General features: G+C 39.7%; 1 protein-coding gene across 1 annotated transcript in view; it reads right to left on the bottom strand.

Annotated features, from left to right (window-relative positions):
* SVEP1 (sushi, von Willebrand factor type A, EGF and pentraxin domain containing 1) overlaps positions 1–27353 on the bottom strand; it is a 106273-nt gene that overhangs the window by 61434 nt on the left and 17486 nt on the right. Inside the window, exons 2-8 of the mRNA XM_053465856.1 lie at positions 27073–27328; positions 23563–23739; positions 8970–9128; positions 5746–5925; positions 3267–3446; positions 2546–2743; positions 906–1024 (exon numbers count right to left, since the gene is read on the bottom strand). Coding sequence (XP_053321831.1) covers positions 906–1024; positions 2546–2743; positions 3267–3446; positions 5746–5925; positions 8970–9128; positions 23563–23739; positions 27073–27328 — 1269 coding nt within the window. The remainder of the gene's footprint in view (positions 1–905; positions 1025–2545; positions 2744–3266; positions 3447–5745; positions 5926–8969; positions 9129–23562; positions 23740–27072; positions 27329–27353) is intronic.

Below are 27353 nucleotides of genomic sequence, written 5' to 3'. Positions count from 1 at the left end.
ATATATCCATTAGCATGTTCTTTTTTCTTCTTACAGATCATAGTCCAGACAAATTTACTGTAATTCCACCAAAAAATATTCATCCTGATTCTACAATGACCAAATTTATGGTCTAACACTTTATAATGTTTAGGAAAGCCATACTGCAGATGACTTGATGACCCTTTTTAGCACTCAGTTCGGAGCACACAGTTAAGTAGCATCCTAATGCTTTTACAGTATCACTTCACAGTGAGCCTACTGCTAGTATAGCATTTATCTTCCTGTGCACACACTCTATATTTTTATACTGCTATTTTCCTTAATATTTATATCCTCCATTATATCATATTCCCAGCAGTAGCTGGAAAAAGGTGTAATAACAATAATATGACTTAAAGCATCAACAGGTAAACTATAGCAAAAAAAAAGAGAATCACGATTCTCAGCCAGTAGCGTTGCAAAATTCACACTTAAAGGGACAGTCTAATGTCATTGACACCCCTTTTATAGAAAAATCCATATTAAAGTACTATGTTAGTACTTTAAAGTGCATCATTTCAAATGGAAAAAACATAAATTACCTCCCTGACAATGCTCCAAACTTTCTTTCTCATTCCATGATCCAAAATGTCTTACCACTTACCACTGGTTAGCTTTTTATGGCAGTAAAGTAAAATCTATAGCAGTAGGTTCTTGTCACTGATTGACAGGATAAGCAGCCAATCAGTGGCAGGAAAGTGCTCCCATTGAGATCAATGGGAAGACTTTACATATGCACACTGGGGTTAATATACAGACCCCTGCACACAGCGTTCAGTAGCGCCAGCGCTGGAGCTGACTGGAGGTGAGTACATGTCTGTCATGTCCATATACTATTTCCCATAAAGAATTGTAATTAAAAAGCATATTTTCTTGGCGCTCACTTCTTCACCAGAATTGTCCTCGGCTACGGGTGCACTCCAGTCTACATGGGCTGAATTCTGGTGTTCAATGTTCTGAGCCACAATGTCATCTGGACAGTTGATTTCAGGGGGTTCCACATCTGTCACGAAGAACATCATATATCAAATTAACAACAATAAAAATACACTATTACACTTGATTAAGACATCTTAAAATGATTCTGTTTAATAAAAAAAAAAGATGTCACAAAAGCTTGAAAATAACTTTGGCTTAGCACTGTATTTGCAGCTTTACTATAGTATACTCAACCAAACAAGCTAAAAACAAAACAAAACTAAAAACAAAGATTTAGAAGCTTAGTTCACTAACATAATAGGTTTTTTTTTAAATAATATGAGGGTTTTCAGAGGTGACCAATGATCGCTTCCCCTTATAAACTTGCCATTAGCTATTAAAACCTCTGGTTTCAATTTCTTAGTGATCAGACCCATTTTTTCACCACCACATGTGTCAACCGGTAAAGTGATGATAACTGTAGCAGGCACACCAAAGGTTATGAAACTCTGTTCAAAGCAGTTTAAAGCAGAAACATCTGCCTTGATGAAATAAAACCTTCAACGTGTCTTAGGGCTGTTTAGATCTCACATAAATTTGAAGTCAGGTAATTTGTAAATATCATTCTAAGGAATGTCTAGTTAATTATTAACACGCTTGATGTAAAATGCCACTCTAAAACTGTCATTAGTGGAGAAATAAAAAAGTCCATTAGTTACAGGTGAATACATCAGATTACTAGATGCTTTCTCTATTGCACAGGTTAGAAAGCACTAAAGGTGCCCAGGCATGTAGAGGCCATGAAGAGACTCCATTGCCTACTAGAATGCTATATGTTCCCTATGTTCCCTATCGAGGCCTTGAAACCGTAGGCCAAGACCATATTCACCACTATAAACATAGATATTTAAAGTCAGGGTGGAACAAAGAGCAACACGCAGCTATTATCTCCTTCATCTCAAGTTCAATATGAATTCAGAGATTCAGGGGACTACTAGAGTCTGCTCTGCTCCAATAATAAGCCAAATGAGAAGTGAGGGTGCTGCCTATGTCCAAGCAGTTGGGTTGAGGCATGGGTAAGCTATCCCACGTATTCATTTTGGCTGCTGTTGTATAGATGACTAATGAGTTTTTAATCAGTTACATAGCTACAAAATGATTAATGTCATAAGACCACAATTATAGATTCTGTTTAGAAAACTCTATTGCAAAAATGATGTCATGTCTGTCTTCTCTTAGTTCTGGTTTTATTTGTTTTATTTTTTTTTCTTCTCCACTAACCCCTTATCTCCTATATCTGCCCTCGTATTGCCTGTTAAAATAATAATAATATTTTATTGTATATATATAAGTTAAATTCATTGTCATAATAGGACCAGGGCTATGCACGTCACACCAAAATTATAAGCCAAGTTATATACTTTCCAAAATCCCTCCTAGGACAATAACATTATTCTACCTTCACTCAATGTACTGTGTTATTATTTGTATAGACGAAATAAAACATGACACAACTTCATACATGTAAGTACCTTCATGAAAAGGTACTTATTTCTCTTCTCAAAAGCTCTTTTCAAATTAAATGTTTTATTTACATTTCATTTACCTTTGCACGTGGCTTTTTGAACATCTTCGCTCCATTTTCCATCCCCAATGCATTTCACTTCATGACTGACGCCAAATAACAAGAAACCTTTTTGACATCTCAAGTGGCACGTAGATCCAAATACAGCTGGTTCTTGTCCACAATTTAGGGGTAATATTAGAACATTTTTTGGTTTCGTGAAACTGGAACAATGGATCTCTGCTCAACACACAATTAATATGATGGCGATGTTAAAACGATCAGGGAACTACAAACCAAATTACATATGTTTCTCATATGCTTCTCCGAAAAGCCATTAGATTGTGTTAGCTAAGGTCCTTCTGAACTTTAAGCTCACAAGAGCAGGACCCTTTTCTCTCAACGAGCGGTAATTTTTCTACAGTCAATTTTTTATATTATTGTAAATTTTTAATCTCCCCTTTTGTAATTGTGCTACATAATAATAATACTGATATTAATAATGATATTAATAGGTTCGTCCATGTCTAAAATAAAACATGGGACCAAAAAGACAACATAGTCCATTCTCAGGTTTGTACCTGAGTGCGGCCTGCAAGAGAACAGGTAAGAGACCAAAGAAAGTTAACATTTCTAAGCAAAACACCACTTGTTAAAAAAAGGGAACTGATCATGGAAACACTGATCCTGTGGCAAAAAACACAATTACCCCTTTAAGTACATCATCCACTCCAGAAGTAAAAAGGCAACATCATGAACATACCTTTACAGTGAGGTTCTCTAGAATCCCATTGTGAATTTCCTTGACAATAGAGTCTGGAACTTCCTTCCAATTTATATCCCTCATTACATGTCACAGAGCACACAGTTCCATATGATATATCACCTCCTGAACAGTTTACGCTACTGTGTTCAATTCTATGAAGTTTTGGACATGTCTTCACTACAAAAAAATAAAATATATTTAAATATATTTATATTTAGATATATATTGTGAGTGTGACACAAAATAGAAAACAATAATGCAAATATGTTTTCATTATAAAAATATTAATAAATATGTAAATGTATGTATGCGTGCCAAGAAATGGTTTAATTTATCCCTTTGCAAGATTAAGTAAATGCTGTATTACATAATAATTATAAAAATAAACAAGAATTCTTTGAGGGGAAAAAGACTAGTGTTAGATGACTGGTGGCTGGATGCACCACCAGTCCTTACCAGTGCTTATGGCGCTGCATATCCTGAAGCATTTCAAAGTCTGATCTTATAGTTATCCTGCCATCCCCTCTGTCCACAAATCCTGACATCTCTATTACTGTTGACAACTCCCCACCCAACTAATTGACAAAGGCCTTGACTCTGTTCTCTTCATCATCCCTTACATCCAGTCTCTTACCAAATCCTCCCGCCTTAACCTGAAAAACATTTCCCAAATGTGTCCATTCTTCACACAAGAAACAACCAAAATACTAATCCACTCTCTTGTGATATTCCGCCTGGATTATTGCAACTCCTTACTAACTGGTCTCCCTCTCTCCCACCATTGATCACTCCAATCCATCCTCAACACTGCAGCTAGATTAAATTTAAACTAATTTACTGTTCCTTATCTGCTACTCCACTGTGCCAATCCCTCCACTGGCTCCCCATACCCTCCAGAATTAAATTCAAACTCCTGACCTAACAGCCCTTAACTACCCCGCACCCACTACATCTGTACCCTCTTATCCAAATACACCACCTCTTCGTTTCTCTCATGACCTCTTTCCTACCGTCATTACCTCATGCCTGATCTGTATTCAGGATTTCACTCATGCTGTACCCCTTATGTGGAATTCTCTACCTCATTCAGTCAAACATTCTCCCTCATATGCAAAGCTCTGAAATCCCCCCTTTTAGAAGCCATCTCAATATCCAACATTCTCTACAGATCATCCCTATCCAAGCAGTCCTCTCATACTGTTTCACTTCCTCATCAATCACCGACTAGATTGTGAGCTGGCAAGAGCAGGGCCCTCTTTGTCTTTTTGTACCAGTTTGTTATTGTGTTTGATTTTAAATTATTTACTGACTCTGCTGTAACAGCATATGGAATCTGCTGGCGCTATAAAAATAAACTCAATATAATGTTATCACATACTGTTCTTTGCTACTTTCTGCAACCAAAGGAAGTGGGGCTGAACCCTTCAAAACAATAAGGAAATGGCCAATCCATAATTTTGCAATGACTAGTTCACACATACTACAGCTCGGTTTAATTTACATTTATTATTTATAATATTCTTTTTACTTGTTGCAACTTCAAATCATATTAGGATATATATCTTCTATGAAGAAAACGTGTTATATTCCACCAGTGGTCTGTGTTTGGTCATGAAGATTAGGTGGCATCTAGCTAAAATATCTACTGCTTGTATGAAGAAAGTATTTACACTGTGCTGATAATTAAACTTACACCATAATTAAAGTTAAAAATACACCTTAAATACCTGGAAAACTATAACGTCCAAACCCCTAGAGCCATAGAAAAAATCTTTTAAGGTTAATTCTGGTAGCAAAGAAGGCATAATAACAACTCATAATAACAAAAATATGCATCAAGTATTCATACACACGTGTATCTTATCTTTAACATAGTAATTGGAGTAATAATTACACATCTTAAAAGCTCAGAGGCATATTATGATTTTAATGGAGGGTATATCCTATTTTTAAACATTATATCCCTTGGAAGCCACAGAGCTATGTGAAATAAAGTGCAAATGTTGTTTAGTTAAAAGCCAGTTTAATTAACATATCATTTCTTCTGGAAAAGATACAACTATACCAACGTTATCTCTGTAAAAGCTCTCTGGTGTTCTAGATTTTGGCAAATGCATACAAGGGATATCCTCCAGATGTTAAGAAGGAAATTATAAAATTGTTAACAAAACAGCTTTAGGCAACTAGATTACTTCCGATATCCATCAAAACCTTTTTAGTACAAATAAAGCTTTTTTCCTCGTTTGATAAGAGGATAAATGACACATGCTGTTTTCTTAACCTAAATACATCTCAGACTCCCATTCTCATTTACTGAAGGCCCTTTTGTAGTTGAGGGTCAGTGGGTTAATAGGAAGTATGTTTTGCTTTTTGAACCTGATTGTCCATTCAACTGGTAATCATTACTTGTTAGACACTGAATAATTATAGCTACTGCACAACAACGGGAAGAATCGTCTATTCATAGTTGACTTACCTCGGCAGGTTGCCTGGGATCCTGACCACAGTCCATTTGGTTGACAAAGCCGAATGCTACTTCCAACTAACTCAAACCCCGTCTTGCATCGGATTCCACATGCAGCATCAAAGTGATTGTTACAGCTGTTCTGGACAAAATAGCCATTCTCAGGGGGCAGTAATTCTGGACAGTGGACAACTAATGATGATATAAAACCAAATGTTATTGAAAAGTAATGTGCAATCCCATTAAAGCAAATTTGATGTATAAGTATAATTGTCAAAGAGACGAGGGGCCGAGACAGAGTCAGGAGGATATCATCTGCGAGTATAAGTATAATTGTAATAAATCTCCATACTTAATTATTACCATACTGCCTAGCAGATATTTTTTTCAAGATGGAACCTTTGACAATTCATAAGATGGCATACCTGGTTCCTGTTCATTTTTCACAGGTATGACCATGCTTCTAGCTATGTAACCATTGTATTGTATATATTGGAGCATCCCAGATCTCCTGCTTCTTAAAGGAGAAATAATTGAGTTAATTTGCTAAGGTGATGGGGTCGCCACATGTATGGGAAGGCTAAGATCAGTATAGGTCATGGACAGGGCTAAACAGCAATCCCTCACCTGTAGATCACACAGTACTGACCCAGAAGCCAACGGGTAAAATATGGAGAATTCCCAAGCATGTTTGCATAATACTGCATATACTGTGTACTTGTAATTACAAGGTATAGTAGTCTGCTCAAATATCTCCATTTTAATGACAATGCCCACTGCCCTCCTAGAAGTCACCCAAATGTTGACCCTTTATACAAACTTAGGCCCATTATGAATTTTTTTTGTGGCAAATTTTCCAAACTGCACACCCCCACCAGAATGTCTGTATTGACAAATTAGCTCTTTTGTTCAAAGGCAGACTCCATTTCAAATAGTAGTTTCCCACAAAGTAGTCTAGGTATGGGGTGAGAATTTCTAAGCTTTATGAAAGTGTAATGAGACATACGGTCTCATTTATGATCAACAAGGGGAAGGACAGCCAAGATCCCCCTGACTCCCTAACCACAAGTAGAAAGATAGTGCTATTCAAATTCTTATTTCTTATTGGCACTCCAGCTGGTGACACAGTCTGAAAGAACCCCCAAAAAGTAGAGTTCGCCAAGCAAAGGAATTTCTTCTTTGTGAATAACACCCCAAATGTTCTGCGTCTTACCGCCAGACATTTTCCTTTCAAAATCCCTCTCTACACTGCTGACAAACTAAAGGTAGTGGCGTTGGCAGGGTGGGCCAGAGGGGGCTATGGACCCCCTAAATCATGCTGTGCCCCCATAGAATTTCAGCAGGGTAAGAGAACTACAAAGGGGGAGGGGGGAGTGTAGGTGCCAAAAGCACAGGAAATTATTGCTACGGCCAAATTTTGCAGTGATTGGTTGTCAAACTGTTGCATGACAAGTTTCCAGAAGCTCCTAATGAAATACTCTGCCTTCTTATCTGCTTTATGAAAATATGTACCGTGAAGGAAAAAATATTTGATCCCCTGCTGATTTTGTACATTTGCCGACTGACAAAGACATGATCAGTCTATAATTTTAATTGATTTGCGTTTTACTCTTCCTAAGCATAAACTGTGTTGCTGACATGCCTCGATATCGACACAACCCCCCTACCCCGACAGCGTTGTAATTGCTCCGAAGAGTGATTAGGAAAAACAAAATGGTAACATGTACAAATCCCTACTGTCACCAAAAAAAAAAGTTTTTAATGAGGAATTCCTACAATTCTTTATCTTCACAAAAATTCCCACATGGAAAGAGTTAAAATATTGTCATTACCTATGCCCATAGGGTGTCTAGTATTAAAAAATGCATGAGTTGATGGGGTAAATTGAATTGGCTGGGTTCAAAGATGTCCAAAATATGGGACATGGGGGCAGCAGGATCAGATGTCTAAATGGCAAAAAAATACACATCTCACAAAGGTGGCCTTTTACCTCCCAAATAACCCAACAAACCCATGCATGGGGGGTATCACTGCGCTCAGGAGATGTTACTGAACACATATTGGGGTGTTGCTTGACACGGACATATACCAGGAGCCATAAATTTATACCTGAAGTACAACATGTGTGAAAAAAATACAAAAAAAAATTACTAACATAAAGTTTGACAAAGGCTGGTGGTAAAATTAGTGCATGGAAAGGGTTAAAATACCAGCATTTCAAATACCTTGGGGTGTCTAGTTTTCAAAAATATATGGTTTGATGGGGTAAATTTCATTGGCCAACTTCAAAGATACCCGAAATAGGATATGGAGCAGAATGACCAGTTCACTTATTGCCCCATAACGTGCAGAAAAAAGCAAAAAATCATAAAAACATTGGGTATTTCTAAACTAGCAGAATCTATTTAGCAGGTTTTTTCATTAGTTTTTTTTTAGCAAAAAATCCCCATATCTTATGATTTTTTTTATAGTAAATTAGATGATATGATAAAATTAATGGTATCTAAAGAAAGCCCTGCTTGTCCTGAAAAAAAACAATATATAATATGTGTGGGAGCATGAAATGAGAAAGAAGAAAATCACAGCTAAACAGCAACACTGAAAAAAAAGTTAAAAGTGCCATTGTCTCACAATATACTACGAGTAAGAAACAGTGTCCTTAAGGGGTTAAAAAAGTTTAAGCAACACAGAAGTGTTGGTGAAAAGAGCACAAGAAATTATTTCTAAGGCCAACTTTGGCAGTGACTGGTGGCCAAACAGCTGCATGAAATGCTCCTGCTGAAATATCTTGGGTTGCCTGCTTTACAGAAATAAATACTTTTATGGGGGTATTTTTTGGTTTCTTTGTTCCAAATTAGAGCTTGAATACCAAATGTAACAATCCAACAGCTTTAAAATGGTAATTTAAACAAAATATGTGCCCTATAACTGCTGAGTAAGTATGGAAACTCTATATAAATGAGATATTTCCAAAATCAGCAAACCTCCATTGTTAGATATTTTCGGTCAATTTAACTAATTAAAATATGATTTACAAGGGATATATATATATATATATATATATGAAAATGTGTTTTTTTTCCCTATTTTTTTGTAGTTTAAACTACATTTCTTGGCTAAAGATGTAACTATGGTATCAAAAGAAAGTTCACAGGAAAGGGGAATACTGGTTGGACCGACATTTGGCAAAAATACATAAGGTTAAGATGATGTAGTGAAAAAAAAGCATATCTGACCTTTGCAGACCTCACCACTCTGTTCATACCCCTCCTTGCAGAAGCAGTCATCAATGGATGTGCTCCCCGGCAGAGAGGTGTGATTTGGATCAGGACACGGAATGCAAGTGCTCACTCCTCCTGGAGAACCTTCAGGCTTGTATGTTCCCGATGGACATGCTAAGAAATAGAAAACAGTGGTTACCCAATGTTAGTCAAGAAAGAAATATAAACAATAATTGAGTACTAAGGGCATTGGTATTAAATCAGAAAGTTACATATAAGCTTAGTTTGTTTTGTTCACTGTACATGTGTTTTGGTGCCAAATACAGTGTACCTAGGTTTAGCCAAGTAAAACATTTCCGAAAGAGACTGTCTTGCAGTCAGGCTCCAGGAAATCAGACTCTTCCACAAGGGAAGTGATAAAACCCGTTGACGCAACAGTTGATTACCAATCTTTGAAACCATTCAGAATTGTTCATTTATTAAACCAGCAATTACAGATTTAGATGAGATATAGCACGAGTTGCAGTAATGATGATTAAGTAAGGTCTGTTAGATAAATAGCTTGGAGTCTTCAAGGCCTATTTGTATGGTTTTTATACATGGGAATTATATTATCAGATAAAATAACATGGAACCAAGAACATGCTTTAAACACTAACGCTGTACATCCACTTGTGCTCATAGTTACATGAATGATCCGAGGCCTTCAAAACCGAATGGACAGTATGTTTCATGGAAATTGACTGGCATAGAATAGCATGGTACATGAGTTAATAACTGTTACATAATGGCCTGTTTCAGAAGGTTGTATGTGAAGATGAATGAGCATGAGCAGCCAAAACCATTTCAGCGGTATGGAACCTGCCTATCGGTGGCGTATTTAGAAAATAAATTCCAGTTTATTGTAAGTCTTATGGCAAGACACCAGCATCATCTCTATAAAGAAGGACAACTGTTCCTTGTTGTACAGAGCTGAAGTCGTTAGCACTATATAAATATACTATATATATAATATAATAATATATAATATATAATAGCTTCTTGCAATTGTGAAGTTAAACAATAAAGTGTATAACAATGTATGTATATGTTTTATTTTAAACCATTAAGCTTTTGTTTAATTGCAAATTATATATATATATATTTATAATATATATATATATATATATATATAGATAGATCGATAGATAGATATATGCGAAAGTTAAACACGTTAACAAAAGTGAGGACAGAGCTCTACAGAAAATATGGGGCAACAACTATACGATTGAGATTTATACTGAATGTATAAATAATACAGATTATTATTGAAGAAAGGTGAAAACAGCGTGACAGAAATTACTTAAAATGAAAATAGTTACGTCACAAACTTGCCAAATATACATACCTAGGGACTTAATGGGTTTCACCTAGAGTATCTGAGTGAGGTCTTGCCTACCTGGGACATCTTGTTAAAGTCTTCAATCTCTCTGACTGGGAAATTACCAAAAAACCATTTAAGGGGGGGGGGTATCAGGGAGCAGCCGTCCAGCCTCCTTGTAGGAAGTGCCACGTTTGTGCATCAACAGCATTATTCATTGATTTTATAGCTCCCTGGGCCAGTCAGGGGAGATTTGCAGCTGTCCTGTAAATCTAGACAGTCCTATCAAAACCAGGTTGTATGCCTTTGCACAGGTTCCACCAACTTCCTATCTCTCACAATCTACCTGGGAGCATACCTAGGAACTTCTGGGCTCCGGCTACCCTGGAGCCTGCCCTTGCTGGATGCAGCCAGGACTGCCCACTGATGTTGGTGGGCGCTCCCACTGATGTTGGGGGTGTTGCCGCTGACATTGCGGGAAACACCCCCATTTAAAAGGGAAATGGGCGGGGAGTGGGTCCTGTCTAGACCCCAAGACCCGGAGGGTTCCGGTGTTGACCCGGAGAACTCTGGGAGTTCCCAGGTATGCCTGGTAGTAGTAAGTCTCCAATGCACAGCTAGCTTGGTCCTCAAATCCCCCACTTCCCGTGCAGGACAGGAGGAGCGCTGAGCAGCCAACAGGTTTCCACATTATTTCTGTTTTGAATTATTCAGGGGATTCATTTTTCATGACATGGTAATAAATGTAAGAGTTGTTGAGAAAAACGATATTTATAATGCACACATAGCTTGAGAAGTTGGGGAATCCACCTTGCAAAGTGCTGCAGCTCCTAGACAACACAAATAAGGCTAGGTATCGTATTTGCCCGAATATAGGCCGCACTTTTTTCCCCTACTTTAAGTCTTTAAAGTGTGGGTGCGGCCTATATTCGAGGTCTAGCGCAGGAATGCGCAATTCGTATCGCCCGACGCACGTGACATGCAGTTCCGGGCGCATGGCAGGCAGCAGGGTTAGGATACAGATCCCCCGCAGCGCTGCAGGGGACCTATATTCTACTCTCTGATGCGCTCAGACAGTCGCCTCTGTGGAAAGTGCCAGCACAGGAGATTGTCTAAGCGCATCGTGCAGACGTTCACCGGCAGCGACAATGCGCGTAAACAACCTCTGCTGCCGGCACATCTGCTCGATGTGCTTTAACAATCTCCCTTGCCGGGAATTCCCACGGGGGGAGTCCCGGCAAGGGAGATTGTGAAAGCACAGCGTGCAGACGTGCCGGCAGCGGAGGTTGTTTATGCTCGCATCGCCGCAGCCGGTGAACGTCTGCACAATGCGCTTAGACAATCTCCCGTGGCGGCAGAAGTGCCGGCACCGGAAGTTGAATACGCGCACTGCTTAGATGTCCCCCGCAGGCCCTGGGGAGTCTGCACTGGTAAGTCTAGGTGGGGGGCACATCTTGGGGGCAGTGTGGCAGCATATCTCGGGGGGGATAGAGTGGCAGCATTTCTCGGGGGGAATAGTGTGGCAGAATAACTCGGGGGGAATAGAGTGGCAGCATATCTCGGGGGCCACATCTTGGGGACAGAGTGGCAGCATATCTCGGGGTGGGACAGAGTGGCAGCATATCTGGGGTGGGCAGAGTGGCAGCTAATCTGTTCCACTAAGTGTTTTTTTTTACTAAGAAAATGTTTTCTTTAAAAAAGCACCTAACTTTTAGAGTGCGGCCTATAATTGAGCCAATATGGTATATGGGCAGCAGTGTACAATACATAATGTGCTGTAAAGCTCCATGTGGTATTTTAGTAAAAGGACATACAAATTCCGTACTCACTGCCTTCATCTCTGATTGAAGTCCAAGATCCTTGGCAAAAAATAATTTTATGTTTATAGGTTGACATTGCGGAATTTACCCACTGGCTAATTTCCTTGTAGAAAATTGGAAAGCTTCCTTGTAAGTAGATGCAAAAAGGTTTGGATATTTTAATCACATGAAATGAAAGCAGATGCTTTGCACTGCAGAAAACCAAGCAAGAGACTTGCTTTTGGTTCTTATTTTTATCTCATCCCATGTACGATGGCATTAGTATACTTTCTTAATGTACTTCCAAAATATTGCCACCATTGAAAATTGAATTAGAATAATCTAAAAATCCATCCTTAATAAAACACATTAACCAGCAGTATAATTAGCCCTAAATGGGTCAGTCTTAAAATAAAGCAGCTGGACTGCAGATAGCAATATTGTCTTTTGTTAAAGAACATTACATCATATGTCGGAAATCTTAAATAAACATAATACTTTAGATAATGAAATGTTAAACGTTTCTGATCACTATAAAAAAAGAAGTTAGAAAAGGCGAATATTTGGTATCTATTAATGAATTTACCAATAGTATACCGTATATGTTCGTCAGTAAAACATACAGCTGTGCATTTACTCCTCTGCGTTACTCAAGAATCACGTAACCTGTGTGCCAACCCAGTGTGTCCAAGTATTAAGAACTGCATGTGTAGCTACATTCAACTGAAACATATATGAGTAAATGTTTATTTTTGGGCATTCAGACCACTATGAACATTGTTTGACAGCTATATTTAATAGCCTCCTGGTCCATGTCCCCCATAACAAACACACACAGTAACTCTATCAAAAACACTCAAATACACACTTACTCTAACATGCTAACTAGACGCTATTACAGTATCACATGATGTCTTATTACGTGACCCTACTGAGCTCAATCTCTGCCTGCCTGAATAATTAGCCCACCTATAGTTACCATCTGATTTTTTTTTCTAAAAAGCCATAACATTGTCAATTAAGTGCAATGTGTCCTACAAACGAATCATCACCTTGCTGTTTAGAACTGATTACCCTGTAATCACTTTCAATGTACAAATTATCAATATACAGTTATGCTCAAAAGTTTGCATACCCTGGCAGAGGTCATAGCAGGCTAGATACTGAACCATGGAGAGCAGAAAAAGAACTGTCAAAAAGACATGCGTAACAAGGTAATGGAAGTTTGTAAAGATGGTAAAGGATATAAAAAGATATCCAAAGCCTTAAAAATGCCAGTCAGTACTGTTCAATCACTTATTAAGAAGTAGAACATTTAGGGGATCTCTTGATACCAAGCCAAGGTCAGGTAGACCAAGAAAGATTTCAGCCACAGCTGCCAGAAGAATTGTCCTGGACACAAAGAAAAACCCACAAGTAACCTCAAGTAACAATACTTGAACAAAAATGAGATGTATGGTGGAAGTTGTCATAAAGGAGCCTTTACTGTGCCAATGCCACAAAAAACGGTTACAATATGCCCGCCAACACCTTGACACAGCTTCTGGATAGAGCTTTATGCAACACAAACACAAACATAAGCATTTATATGGAGATTTATATAAGATTTATATGGAGTCAAATATGGAATTTTTTTTAATCTTATTTCATTCACTGTCCTTCCAAAATGTGAGGTTATACAAACACCTTTTTGTAAGGGGCACGGTTCATATCAGTGCTTCCTAATTATTTACAAATTGCACTTTCCTCTCTTTGCTTTGGACAACAGTGCATAACCCTGGCATTTTGTTAAAATCACAAGCGTCTGAGAATAAGCCATTTACTTTGTACGTGAAGAAGAAACAAACCACAGGATAAATCTATTGGCTTTGTACAAACAGCCAAGCACAGGGGTAGGATACATTTTATCGTCTCAGGAAATAGAAGATACACACTGGCAAAGTTCATTCATATTGGTCTTGCAAAATCCCATGACAATATTCTGCTTACTTACAAGAAGTCGGACGCTTGAACCTGTGACCTAAGTGCTGGAATAGTGAACAGGCTTTACTGATATGCATTTCCAGTTAAATACGAATTTCCAGTTAGATAGAAATTGTTTTACTTAAAGTGGAACAGACACCTAAAAATACATACATTGCATACCTTTAAGAAATGACATCACTATCTAGGTTATTATATATTATACCACATGTGCATAAGTCTGTTTATATTATTCACTCATAGGATCTCCTAAAAGCAGGGAGGGCCAGGCCCGGACGGGCCTTCTGGCACACCTGGCAAATGGCGGTGGGCCTCTGGCCATCCACGCTCCATACTTACCCGATCTGCTACAGCAACACCTATATCATCCCTCGAATGTGAGGGAAAGGGCAAATGCATACGGGGGGATTCTGCAGAAATTAATAACATTTACACAAGGATGACATCACACAAACTTAAGGGGACCTCTCACATGAGCACATGATGGCTTTTTATTTTGATATTTGTTTTGTCAGTCTGCACCGGATTAAATGTCTGGTTAAGAAACAGCTGACCACTTTATCGTAATGTAAATGCAACTCAGTATATTAATGTAAAGCTGTATGTAAGATCCCCGGAGAGTATGTAAAAACAAATATAATCTCTATTTTCCAGACATTTGCTAAGTTATAAAAGGTTTTCTTTTTTACGACCGCTGATAATTTTGCCACTAGTATACACGGCTGACATTATAGTCAAAATACCATCCCATTAATTATTTTGTTAATGCTGTTACAGAATATACAAGGGAAATGTAATCTGAACAAATACAAATATTTTTAATCAGCATTAGATAAATTGTGAATAACATGGGTTTTAATCTTCACATGCAAAGATAAAACAAGAGTTAAATAACAAGAACTATTCTGGTGCAAAACACGAACATTCCTGCTGATGGGGTCTCAGTTTCACACATGGCCACATTTTGAAACGGAATGCTATGGTATAATTTCAATTCGCCACACCAGTATAGTATAGGCAGTAAAGGTAAAATGGGTGGATGACGCTTCACCTGGCACTGAATCCTGCTTTGGACACAAGGAATGTTGAGATTGGCCAGAATCAACCGGCAAGGCAAACTTCTTCTGCATAAGGAAACCAACAACCTCTCAATTACCTCTCAGCCTCCTCAGGCTTTGTCACTACAATATGGCTGAAATCATTCTATATACAAGTGAGCAAGGAGGTCCCCATCTGGACTATCCCCAAGAGATCCCCCGATGGGAGAACAACACAATCAAGAACCGACTTGTAGGAATTATAGCCTGCCCTTTGATGTATCCTGCTCTGGACTGTCTCAAGTTTTAGATAGTCTGGACTGCCCTTGTGGGCAGGATCAGACTGATATGTCGATGGCAGTTCAGGCCTAGGCTGCCCTTGTGAGCAGGGTAAGACTGATGTGCCCATGGCGATTCTTTCTCTCTGTAATGGCACAAAATTTATTTTTGGCAATATCCTTTGAATATCTTTACATACTTTGTGAAAATATATAAATTTACAATTTGAAATATTTTAGAATAGGTGGACAATGAAGATTCTTTTTTTCTAAATGTCTGTTGTGATCTTTTTTATCCTTTTTTTTTTTTCTGTTGGATAGTATTGCAACAAGGCTAAAGAAGCCCTTAGGTTCTGTAGACTCCCTCATAATTAGAGGGAACTGTTGATAATCTCATTAATGAGGACTGCCTTTTCAATTTATTTTCTTTTAAGAATTTGCTCCTCGCTCTTCTCACACTTATCTCCCTAATTGTTGATCACAGAGCTCTGTTGCCAGAGCTGCGGATCGCGCTAGTATGGGGAGCTGACTGACAGCAGCCCACTAGGCATTTGCCCAGTGTTCCAGATTGCCAGTCTCGGCCAGCACAGGAGACTTTTACATGTGCATTTAAATGAAGAGGCTGTGATTAGGGGAAGGAGAAGACTGATGATAAGTCATAGAGTAAATTGTTTACCTTTACCCCCAGCATTCAAATTGATGCAAGTCAAGTTGCTATTGAGTGTGCAGTTGAGTTAATGGTGGTGAATATGTAAATTCGACAGTCCAGCTCATGTGTGTTTACTATTGTAAACACGATTCAACCGACCCTCATCTTTAGTGATTTAACCCATAACTATCTCATTCTTCATTCCTAGGACTCACTGTAATATATGCAACTGGCTGAAATATTTTTGCTGCAGGGAGGTACAGCTATATAGTAACATGAAAAAAACACTCATCCCAGGCATCTGCCAAAAAATTAAAGAAAGCATTTCATTTCCACTGGGACTATACGCCTTGCATTTTTACATTTATTGTATGTTTATATACATCATTATTAATGTACAGTATATTACAAAAGGAAATGTGATATGAGCAGTTGATACAGTACATGATATATTCTCTAATAATAACACGTTATAGGGTCTACTACAGTACACAATATCCCAACACTGACACTTTATGACTCAAATACTTCACTAAGCAGAAACATCTGCGGCCATTCATTGTTTTTCACATTGCGATTGCGGGCAGAGGTCAAACCATTTTGAAAAACTAGGCACACGCACCAGCATAAACCAGTTAGTTAACCATGAGCATGCATTTAAAGAGAAACTTGTAATGCTTCTTGAATCATAATTATTTATTTTGTGAAAAACAGGACTTGCTTTATGAAAACAATGCAGTTTTGTTTGTAAGAATTTATAAAGGAACTCCACTGGGGATTGGAATTAAAATGCTATAAATGCACAGACTTTTAGGAGGCTTGGGAGAAAATTCCTATAGGTTCCTATTTTACTTCCTACATAGAAGAAAAAACATAGAGGCTGTTTGCTAGATAACAATTATTTCCATACTATATCCAATTTAATCATTGTAATTACACTTTATTATTATCCTAGTTTTTCTGTGCCATAATTACATTTTTTTCATAGCTGTAGACATCACAAATGTTGAAAAACGGTAACCTTTAAAAATATATTCACTATAAACATTTTCACTGGGCCATTCGTATCAAATTAACATCATGCATCACAAGCTGCCACCAAGTCATACTAAAATAGTTTGGTTGATTCACTAAAGTATGAGTGCAGGGCCGGCCCTTTTGAAGGGGCGGCACTTTGCCGCCCCAATCGTTTTTTTTTAAGCGGAGGAGAGAGAGGGGAGCCGAGTGGTTTTCGCTTACCCGCTCGGCGCCCCTCTATCCTCTGTGGCGAGTCTCCCCTAACCCCCCCCAGTACTTACCTTTAAACAGTCCTGCGGCGAGTCTCCCTGCTCTGCCACAGTGCCGGCTTGTAATGCTGAGCGCCGGAAGTGACTGTTTAAAGGTAAGTACCGGGGGGGGGTTAGGGTAGATAATGGCGTCGGCGAAGTTTAAAATGCCGCCCCCCCGGCGTCGGCGGGGGTGGGCTTCATTTTAAACTTCGCCCCAGGCGGCATTAAGTCTTGGGCCGGCCCTGTATGAGTGAATGTCAAAATAATATTCATTGTATAATATACGTTCTCTTGGGTCCTTCCTAAGCACCTTCAATGTCATTCGCCCAATTATCACCACAAAAGGTTTAGAAGTAACCATCCCTCAGGCTATAATAAACTAGTCACTTTCCCCGCAGGGCACAAACCTAACTCAAAAGTTCACCCCACAATCCTAAAAACTGCCATTAAGTTATATTTAAAGGGGGACACCTGACTTTTTTTTTTTTTTATATTGCTAGAATCGGATTCAAAATATGTTTCCAAAAACATTGTGTTACTTTTAAAAAAGTTCTAGTCTCTGCATAATGTAATGTTTTCAGCTGCATATGTAATTTTATGTGTTCTAGAACTATGATTCTAGAAATGTTATATTAGCCCAATCTACTATACAAACACATATCTACAACACAAACACTCACTTATCAAACTGTCTGTGGACAAAGATAGAATGGCTGCGTCCAAATTTCCCTGCCAGACACTCTGACTAATGAAAGCCTAAGGAGGAATAGACTCCATTACCATTGCCTTAAAGAATCAGCTAAGTGTGGTGTTTGAGCAGGGAAAGTCATTCAAAATATCACAACTGACAGCAATGGCAGTCTTAACGTCTACAGATAAAGAAAGTTTATTGGAATCAAATAAGCTGAAAAGCAGTTTACCGCAATGTATTTTATGCCGTAATCATGGGATTCCCTCTTTGAGGTCTTTAATATATCTAAGGAGGTTACAACCCACTGGACTATAATTTGATGTGTAAGCACAACTTAATAAATAATAATCAACAAAGCTATAAGAATCATTAACTGAAATATGAAATATATGTATTAGAAACCCACATTCCGTGCATACCAGTGGGAAAAGTGGATTTTTCTTCCTGTTACCAAGATGTTTTTGATTATTTTCCCGCTTTCTCTTTGATGATACGTTCTGTCCCCCTCAGATGTATGAACTGAGGGGATTAAAGGAAGATTAAGGGGAAGTTATTAGTTGTGTAGGTTTTGGTAACGGACAATGAACTTAGCTTCACTGAGGTAAATAGCCCTTTTAATCGGTGATGTATTGTAGCCTAGGGCGGGAGGTATAAGGAGGCCGCAACCCCCCTGCTTCAAACCGATGTGGCTGCTCAATAGGCTGGTAACAAGGAAGATCTTTGATCTTCCCAACCAGTTCATTTACACAATGGAACGATGTGCTGAGCCGGCACAGACTCCATAGGTTGCGTTGAACCTATTTAAGTATATTCGGGGCCAACATATTACACCACCGCCAAAATACAGGCGGTGGTGTATTTTGCCTTGAGCACTGCACTAGGCCTGATATTGTCCTTACTGCAAAGTGCTGTATCACTTCAGTACAATATGGTATTTTGGCTTTGCTAATACAAACAAAATGATTACAATAAAAATCTCACACTTGTATAGAAAGTTACATATGAAGAACATATATGCCAATAACAGGAGCAGAATAAAACTGCACTGCATCTTAAAGCTACATACTGCCTTTCATAGTTACATAGTTACATAGTTATATAGGCTGAAAAAAGACATGCGTCCATCAAGTTCAGCCTTTCCTATATCTGTTAATTTGTTGCTGTTGATCCAAAAGAAGGCAAAAAAACACCGGTTTCGCTCTTTCCAATTTTGCACTAACCAGGGGAAAAAATTCCTTCTTGACCCCAAAATTGATCCAGATTTCTCCTTGGATCAATAAGCTGTTTCCCCATAATTAAAGATTATATCCCTGAATATTATGATTTTCCAGGTATCCATCCAGTTGCAGTTTAAACGTCTGTACAGACTCCGATAAAACTACCTCTGCAGGCAGAGAATTCCACATCCTTATTGTCCTTGCTGTAAAAAACCCTTTCCTCTGCTTTAGTCTAAATCTCCTTTCTTCCAGTCTGAACGCATGACCACGTGTCCTATGCATAGTCCTGTTTATGAACAGATTTCCACACAATGGTTTGTATTGGCCCCGAATATATTTAAATAGGTTCAACGCAACCTATGGAGTCTGTGCCGGCTCAGCACATCGTTCCATTGTGTAAATGGACTGGTTGGGAAGATCAAAGATCTTCCTTGTTACCAGCCTATTGAGCAGCCACATCGGTTTGAAGCAGGTGGGCTGCGGCCTCCTTGTACCTGCCGCCCTAGGCTACAATACATCACCGATTAAAAGGGCTATTTACCTCAGTGAAGCTGAGTTCATTGTCCGTTACCAAAACCTACACAACTAATAACTTCCCCTGTGCGGAACATACTTCCTTTAATCCCCTCAGTTCATACATCTGAGGAGGACAGAACTCATCATCAAAGAGAAAGCGGGAAAATAATCAAAAACATCTTGGTAACAGGAAGAAAAATCCACTTTTCCCACTGGTATGCACAGAATGTGGGTTTCTAATACATATATTTCATATTTCAGTTAATATATCTAAGTAAAATGAGTACACTCTAGTGTTTTGGGACAGCAGATATAAAGCAAAATGGGGTGCTGAGGTTTTAAAAAAAAATATGGTGGTGATGAATGATTCTCCACTGGATGTCAACAATTATTTTTTTAATGAGTGTGTTGCACAACTCTTATCTGTTAAAAAAAAGGAGGAGGTCAGGAAAAAGCCAAGGGAAAAATGTTCATGAACTTAAAGGAATAGTACAAAACTTACATAACAAGATCAGTGTGTTCTATAACACAGTGACCAGTTCATAATTCATGAGCACACTTCGGAGACATCAGTTTTGCAGTCCAAAAATAACAATACATAAAAGAGGCACTTTGAACAGCCCTGACGAGTTTTTTTTGTGGGGTTACACAATTCTTTGGACACAAGAATGCAATTATTTTCGTTGATGTTTAAAAAACTAGAAACATTCAGATTTCTTAAGAAAGCCACTGCCGATGGATCACATGTCACATAAATATCAAAGATTGCAAGCTATTGGTGGCATCTCACCTTTAATTTCTGTAAATCCAAATTATGTGGTGCACTACTTATATTTTTATCTTTTTAAACCATTTTTTTAATTTTTTTTTACTTTTATATACAGTACTGCGCAAAGATGTGAAAAAATGTTATAAAGTAAGAATGTGTTCAAAAATAGACAATTCTTTTTATCATTTAACAAAATGAAAAGTGAGTGAACAGAAGAAAAATCTAAATCAAATAAATATTTGGTTTGGTCACCCTTTGGCTTGAAAACAGCAACAATTCTTCTAGGTACACTAGCCCAGAGTTTTTAAGGAACCCCTTCTCAGATTGTTCCAAAACATCTTGGAGAACTAACCACAGTTCTTCTGTGGGTTAGGCAGTCTCAGTTTTTCTCTCTTTATGTAATACCAGACCGACTCGATCAGGGCTCGATGGCTGGCCATACCATCACTTCCCGGACTCCTTGTTCTTCTTTACACTGAACATAGTTCTTCTTAATAACTTTGGATGTATGTTTGGGGTCTTTGTCATGCTGCCGAGTAAATTTGAGGCCAATCAGATAACTCTCTGATGGTATCTGCTGTACCTCTGGGCATTGAAGAGACCAAACATTGATTTGATTTAGATTTTTTTCTGTTCATTCTTTTTGCATTTTATTAAACAGTACTGTTGTACATAGGCATTAGAATTATTACTGGAGATTGAAATATTGGAAATACTGGCTTTGAAATATTTAATTGAATTAAAGTATATCTTGTTTTAGAAAACTCTGTAAAGGAAACAGACCTTGCCTACAATAACAGCCATATTAATCAACAGTCCTTAAAGGTATCCTGATTATCAGGTCTGCCAGTATGTACTTACAAATCGAAAGTCAGGCACTTCAAATGTAACATTCCCCTGGCAGTCAATGAAAAGGGACATCTGGATATGGAAAATTTGATAATATTGCCCATATTATCGGTAGTTTTATTCTGCTCCTGTTGTTGGCATATATGTTCTTGATATGTAACTTTCTATACAAGTGTGAGATTTTTATTGTAATCATTTTGTTTGTATTAGCAAAGCCAAAATACCATATTGTACTGAAGTGATACAGTCAAGAAGACAACAGAACCTGAAGATTCAATGTTTACTGAAAATAAGGAACGTCCAAAAATGTAGGCCTGTTGTTGACACATGCGTAGTGAAGCACATAGTACGCCCAAAAACAGTATGAACTTTTTTCTCATATAACACTTTAAGGATAATATACCGTATTTGCTCGATTATAAGACGACCCTGATTATAAGACGACCCCCCAAAATCTGAATATTAACTTAGGAAAAAAAGAAAAAGCCTGAATATAAGACGACCCTAAAGGAAAAAAGTTTTACCAGTAAATGTTAATTCATGTAAACTATTTTTTTTAATAAAAGCTATGATTGAGAAAAATATTTTTTTTTTGTTTTTATTTCTTGTATTTTCCAACCTGTCCCCCAGTTACGCACATCTGCCCCCAGGCTTGCCACACCAGAAATGCCTTATACCCCTATATGCCACTCTGGCATTTAGGGGGTTAAAAGGCATATTATGGGGCAGAGTGGCATATAGGGAGGTATAAGGCATTTCAGGAGGCAGAGTGCACTATTAAATGCCCCCTTAACGCCACTCTGCCTCCTGAAATGCCTTATACCTCCCTATATGCCACTCTGCCCCATAATATGCCTTTTAACCCCCTAAGTGCCAGAGTGGCATATAGGGGTGTAAGGCATTCCAGAAATGCCCTACACACACACACACACACACACACACACACACTTACTTACTTACTTACTTACCGGTGCTTCCAATTTCCTGCTGTATTGCTGGGGCAGCGGGTTGACGTCTCATTCCGCGGCAGCCGGAAGGAGGTGGAGTTGGCAGCGGGGGTTTGTATGCGTCCGTCGCAAATACCTTCCCCGGCTGTCAGGGATCAGGAACTCTTGAACTCTGATCTCTGACAGTCGGGGAAGGTATTTGCAACGGACGCATACAAACCCCCGCTGCCAACTTCACCTCCGGAAGCACCGGTAAGTGTGTGTGTGTGGGGGGGGGGGGGCGACGACAGGAGGATCCAGGTCCCCTGCAGCGGTGCGGGGGATCTGGATCTTAGTCTCCTAATCAGACCTCTATTTGAGGTCTGATTAGAAGACGACCCCGATTATAAGACGAGGGGTATTTTTCAGAGCATTTGCTCTGAAAAAAACCTCGTCTTATAATCGAGCAAATACGGTACATTATTTGGTAGTCACATCTTTTCAAGGAAACGTTTTCCATAAAACAAAACAAGAATTAAGCACATGCCCAATGAACACCATTCAGGAAACACCTACCGAAGGCATAAACATTTGGGATTCCGTCACACTATACGGCCATATATTGCTTAGCCCAATAATTTGGCAAGTCCTATTTACTTTTTCACAGCTACGGTATATTGCTTATCAATGAGCTGAATCAGTGAGACTGTGCTGCATTCTAACCCAAATGAGACCCTCAAGCAATTGAAAGCCTTCTCTGGACAACTTTTAACTTACACCACAAAATAACAGAGACCACTGAATAATGTATCGAAAATAGTCAAAAAGCCAAAACATCTGGTTCCTATAAAAACTATTTAGTAAAGGATGTAAAAATGGGATATACAAATACCGTTGAATAACACTGAATTCGAACTTTCCATGGGGATGGAGTGGGGTAACAATATAGTCTGCATGGAGTGTAGCTAAGAACAAACCCCAACACTGTAAATTTGTATGGTATAGCATTGCATCCCTGTACTCAACCTGCTTGGGAAAAAGCAATGTGGTGGGGGCAAGAACATCCCAGCAGGAATCAAGTGACTGCTGACAGCAATAGTTACAGGACAGTCCTCTGCTTCAAATAACATTTTATTCTTGAATCAGCCCTGAATACTACTTAAACCGCATGGGATTATGTATTCTGATATACAGAAATTATCTGGAATATGAAGTGTACAAGTCAGCAAGTTGAGGATCCCATATTTTAAGGCTAGTTTCACTTACCGGTACATTCATACTGCAGTCCTTTGCCATAGTATCCCTTCTCACAGATGCATTCATATTGGCCAGTGTGTGTTCCACACTTGCAGCTTGCCATGACATCACAACAATCTTTTCCTGCCTCACACAGGTAGGAGCAATGAGAATTATCTTCCTGAATGTAACTACCAGATGGCAGATCTGAGAAGAAATGGTAAAATATATTACATACATATAATACTAGATTGACTACCCTGACAACCCTTTGCAGAGGTTTATTACAGAACGCAGGCCTGAGATTTGGGAGCTTGTCCTGGTACTTTCAGTGTCCCGGGACATGGGGTTCCCACATTTATTTGCAGTTGGGGAGGTCACAGATATCCCTCTTACAGGCCCAACATTAATATAAGGTTTGTTTCTTCAGACATCTGGTTCAGCGCTCCTGAACACTGTGTGCCGGTGATGACATCATATCACAGTGCTCAGCATGGATGCCACGTGCACAGCAAGGGAGCACATTACTGAAGAAGAGGGAAACAGACCTTGTACTCCACAGGACTTAAAGCAGAAAAAAAGCAGAGGAAGGTAAGAGATAGGGAGAAAGGGTCAGAAGGTAGATCATGGTGAGGAAGGAGTAGAGATTATAATGAGAAAGGGTGGGTAGAAGATGCAAGAACAGTTTTGTATGCCATCTTCTGCATCTACCTAGGCTGCGAGAAAATGTATGTCTTTATCTTCAGCTTATGTATAAGTCCATCATATATTATGAGATACTGTGTATACTTATAATATTTAAAATCTCAGTATTTGTGTCTGGTTATATTAGTGAAAATGTTAGCATGCCTATATGTTGTGGTCAGAGCCGGCCATAAGTGTTCTGGCGGCCTGTGCGGACTACTCCTCTGGTGCCCCCTTCTCACTACCCCCCCCTCTGCCCCTTCTCACTACCCCTCCTCTGCCCCTTCTCACTACTCCCCCTCTGCCCCTTCTCACTATCCCCCCCCGCCCCTTCTAACTATCTACTCCCTCTCCCTACTTCTCGTTATCCTCACTTACCTTGTTGCCGGAGTCCTGCGGAAGGCCGGTGCCGGCATTTCATGTTGAGCGCCGGAATATGATGTCATATTCCGGCACTCAACATGAAATGCCGGCACCGCGACGGAGTCACGGAGAGTGAGGGGCGCTGAGCAGTTGCTGAAAACCCCCTGCCCGGGACTTAAATTAAAGCATCGGGTTTTTGGCACAGGTCGCACACCCCTAAGGCCGGCCCTGGTTGTGGTATGTTAGTGAGCCTGTATGTCGTGGTATGTTAGTAAAAGTATGTGTGTCTGGGTATGTTTGTGAGTGTGTGAGGGTGTATTTTAGTGTGTGGGTATGTTACTATGTGTGTGTCTGAGTACGTAAGTGTGTGTGTAATTGTAAGTATGTAAATGTCTTTGTCTCGGTATGTTAACGTATGTGTCTGATTGCGTTAGTTTGAGTTTCTGGGTATGTTTTTGTGATATAGTCGAAAGGTGGAGCTAAATTATGCTAGTTATGTGGGTTGGGCAGAGTGGGTGGAGCTTTGGGGGAATGGGTGTGGTAAATTTTCAAGTAAGGAATTGTCAGCTATGCTCCAAAGTGTCCCTGGATTTTTTTAATGATAGCAACTATGGGATTGATCAGGGCCGGCCTTTGGGGTGTGCGACCGCACAGGGCGCCACACTCCAGGGGGCGCCGCCGCGGGGTCCGCCGCGCGGTCCGCCGCCGCCGCGGGGTCCGCTGCCGCCAGTAGCGTACCTAGCGGGGGGGTGGGCGGTCCGCACTGGGTGCCGCTCATCAGGGGGGCACCCGGCACCCCTCCAGAGACGGACAGTAATGTCCGCCGCTGGAGGAGCAGGCTCGCAAGGGAGCGGTATCGGAGGTCTTTAACAGACCTCCGGCTCCCTTTGAGTGATTTTAAGCCGGTTCAAGGATCTCCCTTGAACCCGGCTTAAAATCACTCAATGGAACCGGAGGTCTGTTAAAGACCTCCGATACCGCTCCCTTGTGATCCGCGCGGCAACAGCTGATGTGCGCCGGGGTTTGTTGTCAGATCCCGGCGCACAACACTGAAGCCGCGCCCACCGGTGTCCGTGCCCTCTGACCCGGAAGAAGATAGAAGAACTGAAGAAGAGGAGCGAAGAGAAGGAAAAGGAGCTGTAAGGAGAAAAGAGGAAAGGTAGGAAAGCATTCAGTGAGAGTGGATTGGTATATGTGTGGATTAGTGTATGTGTGGATTAGTGTATGTGTGGATTGGTATATGTGTGGATTAGTATGTGTGGATTGGTATGTGTGTGGATTGGTATACATGTGTGGATTGGTATATATGTTTGGATTGGTGTATATGTGTGGATTGGTATATGTGTGGATTAGTGTATGTGTGGATTAGTGTATGTGTGGATTAGTGGATTGGTGTATACGTGTGGATTAGTGTATACGTGTGGATTGGTATACGTGTGGATTGGTTTACGTGTGGATTGGTATGTGTGTGGATTAGTATATGTGTGGATTGGTAAATGTGTGAGAGTGATGGGTGTTATGCTGTACCATTCCCAATGTCTTTTTCATGATCTAATTATGCTCTAAAAGTACATCATAACTCCCATCACTCTATACTGTTCCATACAGTGGCAGAGCTGGGAGGCAGAGGCCTTGCACCCCCACCGCAGGACTCCTGAAAGGTAAGTGAACTTCAAAGAGGGAAAGGGTAGATAGTTAGGAGGGGGTAGATAGGGAGAAGGGAGTGAGACAGGGGAAAGGGGGTAGATAGGGAGAAGGGTGTGAGAAGGGGTAGATAGGGCAGAAGGGAGTGAGAAGGGGTAGATAGGGCAATCATACTCCTATCATGCCAAGTCTGCGAGTACATCCTGGAATCTGGGTATGCCTGGGCATGATAGGAATGTGATTGCTGTTAATTATATATATATATATATATAATATTGTTATTTAATTGTTTTGACCTATTTTGGTGTGTTACTTACTTTAAATAAAAGTGTTAGATTTTTTTATGGTGCGGGGGGGGGTCATATTCGGTTTTGGCCAGGTAAATGCTGCACTTTCGGTTTCAGTCCAGAATTCGTTTCGGTGCATCCCTACTGCTAAGCCAGACAATGAAGTGGTAGGCCTACACCACATCAATGTTTGGCGTAGTATATAGTGATTGGGGTTTTGTTACAAGTTTTTATTACTTTCTTTTTTTGGGATGGGGGGGCGCCAGAGGAGTAGTCCGCACAGGGCGCCAGAACACCTAAGGCTGGCTCTGGGATTGATGTACAGGATTGTAGAGTACAGCTTTCCTCCTTAACCCCCTTCTAATCTAGGGAAACCCTAAAGCCTTATGATTAATTCCTGAGCACTGGATATGAAGATTCCCTATACTAAATCAGCAGGCCTTGCATCCAATAAATAAAGCTTTTATTTATTCTTTGTAACTGCTTGCCTGCTTCTGTCATAGACAAACTGAATCTAAGTTTAAATTGTATGTGCAATATTATATGTATACATAAGTATTACCTTCGTGGAGAGCTCGTCTCGCCAGTGCCTCAAATTCAGCAAAGCTATGTAGAAGGTAGCAGTGTTCTTCCTTTGGGTGAGAGGCCATGTCATGTAGCTCTCTGATATTGCCCTGCCATATACCAACAGTAAAGATCTCCACTCCAAGGTCCCGCAGATTGGCTGCAACAGGTCTCGGATCACCACCATTGGAGTAGCCATCAGTGATAAGAAATATAACCTTACTCGAATCTCTCCGAGAATGCTTTAGTATTTGCTAAAAAAGAAAAAAGAAACACTTA

This window comes from Spea bombifrons, chromosome 1 (assembly GCF_027358695.1).
Source record: "Spea bombifrons isolate aSpeBom1 chromosome 1, aSpeBom1.2.pri, whole genome shotgun sequence".
NCBI lineage: Eukaryota > Metazoa > Chordata > Amphibia > Anura > Pelobatidae > Spea > Spea bombifrons.
Note: the sequence above shows the minus strand (reverse complement) of the source record. Positions and strands in the feature narration are given on the sequence as shown.